Raw genomic sequence first — 1,901 nt, forward strand, 5'->3', positions numbered from 1 at the left:
ACTGGACAATGTGTCAGCCTCATGGACAGAAACTGGAAGTTGGTTCCACAAGAGAGGAGCCTGAGAACTGAAAGATCTTCCTCCCATTCTGATGCTGGAAACTCTAGGAACCACAAGTAAACCTGCAGCCTGAGGGAAGTGCTCTGTTAGGAAAATATGGAACAATAAGATCTGTAATATAAGATGGAGCTAGGTTGTTGAGGGCTTTGTAGGTTAGAAGTAAGATTTTGAATTCTATTCTGGATTTGACAGGGAGCCAATGGAGAGAAGCTAAAACTGGAGAGATATGATCTCTCCCAGTAACTCCAGTTAAGACTCTGGCAGCAGCATTTTGGATCAACTGAAGACGTTTTAAAGAAGTATTTGGACACCCAGATAATAAACCATTGCAATAGTCCAGTCTAGATGTGACAAATGCATGGACCAGTTTTTCTGCATCATCTTTAGATCAGATGTTTCTAATGTTAGTGATATTACGCAGGTGGAAGAAGGAGGTTCTAGTAACGTTTTTAATGTGGGGGATAAAAGACATGTCCTGATCAAAAATAACACCAAGATGTTTAACATTAGAGCTGGAGGACAGATTAATGCATCTAAGGAGGGAGAAAGACTGAAACATTCATTCCTAAGGTGCTCAGGTCCAAAACCTCAGTCTTGTCTGTTCAACAGGAGAAAATTAAGGGTCATCCAGGTTTTTATGTCTTCAAGACATGCTTGTAGTCTAAGTAGCTGGTTGGATTCATTGGGTTTAATGGACAAATATAACTGTGTGTCATCAGCATAACAATGAAAATTTATCCCATGCTGTTTAATGACTTTACCTAATGGAAGAATATACAAGGTAAAGAGTACTGGTCCAAGCACTGAACCTTGAGGAACTCCATGACTAACTTTGTTGTATGAAGAAGATTCATTATTTATGCTGAAACGTTTCGCCTTCGATCCAGAAGGCTTCATCAGTCAAAGAAACACACAACAAAACTGATTCTTCCCCCAACAGCTTACTCCAAAGTGGAACAAACCAGTTCTGCTTGTGTTAAGATGGTCTCTTTGGTACGTCTCTTCCTCCATTGCTGGCCCTCTTTGGAGCCTCCACTTTGGAGTAAGCTGTTGGGGGAAGAATCAGTTTTGTTGTGTGTTTCCTTGACTGAAGAAGCCTTCTGGATCGAAGGCGAAACGTTTCAGCACAAAAAAAGAAACTGTCCAGATGACCTGACTGAAAGATGTTGGATTCATGATTTACATTTACAAACTGGAATCTATCAGATAGATATGATTTAAACCATTTTAGAGCTGTTCCTGTAACTCCAACATCATATTCAAGTCTCTGTATTAAAATATTGTGATCAACTGTATCAAATGCAGCACTGAGGTCTAACAGGACCAGTAGAGACACAAGTCCATTGTCTGAGGCCATGAGAATATCATTAGTGACTTTTACTAGTGCTGTTTCTGCACCAAGATCATTGACTCGGTGTTGTCTGTCCCAGCCCACGAACATTCATCATAAACCCACATTTTCTGCAAAACTGGGAGTTTATCTGAACCGACCCGTTGGTACCTTTTGGATCAGAGCAGCTGATGACGGGTCCAATCAGAACCCTGCTGCTCTGTTAAACGCACTTTTGGACTTGGTTCTGACCTGACGTTTTTGTCGTCCTGGACACAGTGGGCGGCGGTCAGCAGCCAGCGTTCGTTCAGAACCGACGCCCCGCAGGTGTGTCCCTGCCCTTTGATGTGGAGGCTCACCTGCCAAGGCCACTCCCCCTCCCGCGACACCTGACCGCCAACGATCCGAGAGCTGCGGAACGGAGGCGTGCCACACCCTGGACACACACACACATTCAAGCTTTATTTCTACAGGTTAGTCTCATTGAGCCTCGAGGACTCGTTTAAAGAGA

The 1,901-nt window shown here is 43.4% G+C and overlaps 1 protein-coding gene across 1 annotated transcript in view; it reads right to left on the reverse strand.

Moving 5' to 3' along the window:
* Nucleotides 1-1,901, reverse strand: part of LOC119417382 (suppressor of tumorigenicity 14 protein homolog) — a 32,273-nt gene that overhangs the window by 1,480 nt on the left and 28,892 nt on the right. The window contains exon 16 of the mRNA XM_037684585.1: nt 1,643-1,826. Within this exon, the coding sequence (XP_037540513.1) occupies nt 1,643-1,826 (184 nt within the window). The remainder of the gene's footprint in view (nt 1-1,642; nt 1,827-1,901) is intronic.

The sequence above is a fragment of the Nematolebias whitei genome, chromosome 11 (assembly GCF_014905685.2).
Source record: "Nematolebias whitei isolate Nwh7 chromosome 11, NemWhi1, whole genome shotgun sequence".
Classification (NCBI taxonomy): domain Eukaryota; kingdom Metazoa; phylum Chordata; class Actinopteri; order Cyprinodontiformes; family Rivulidae; genus Nematolebias; species Nematolebias whitei.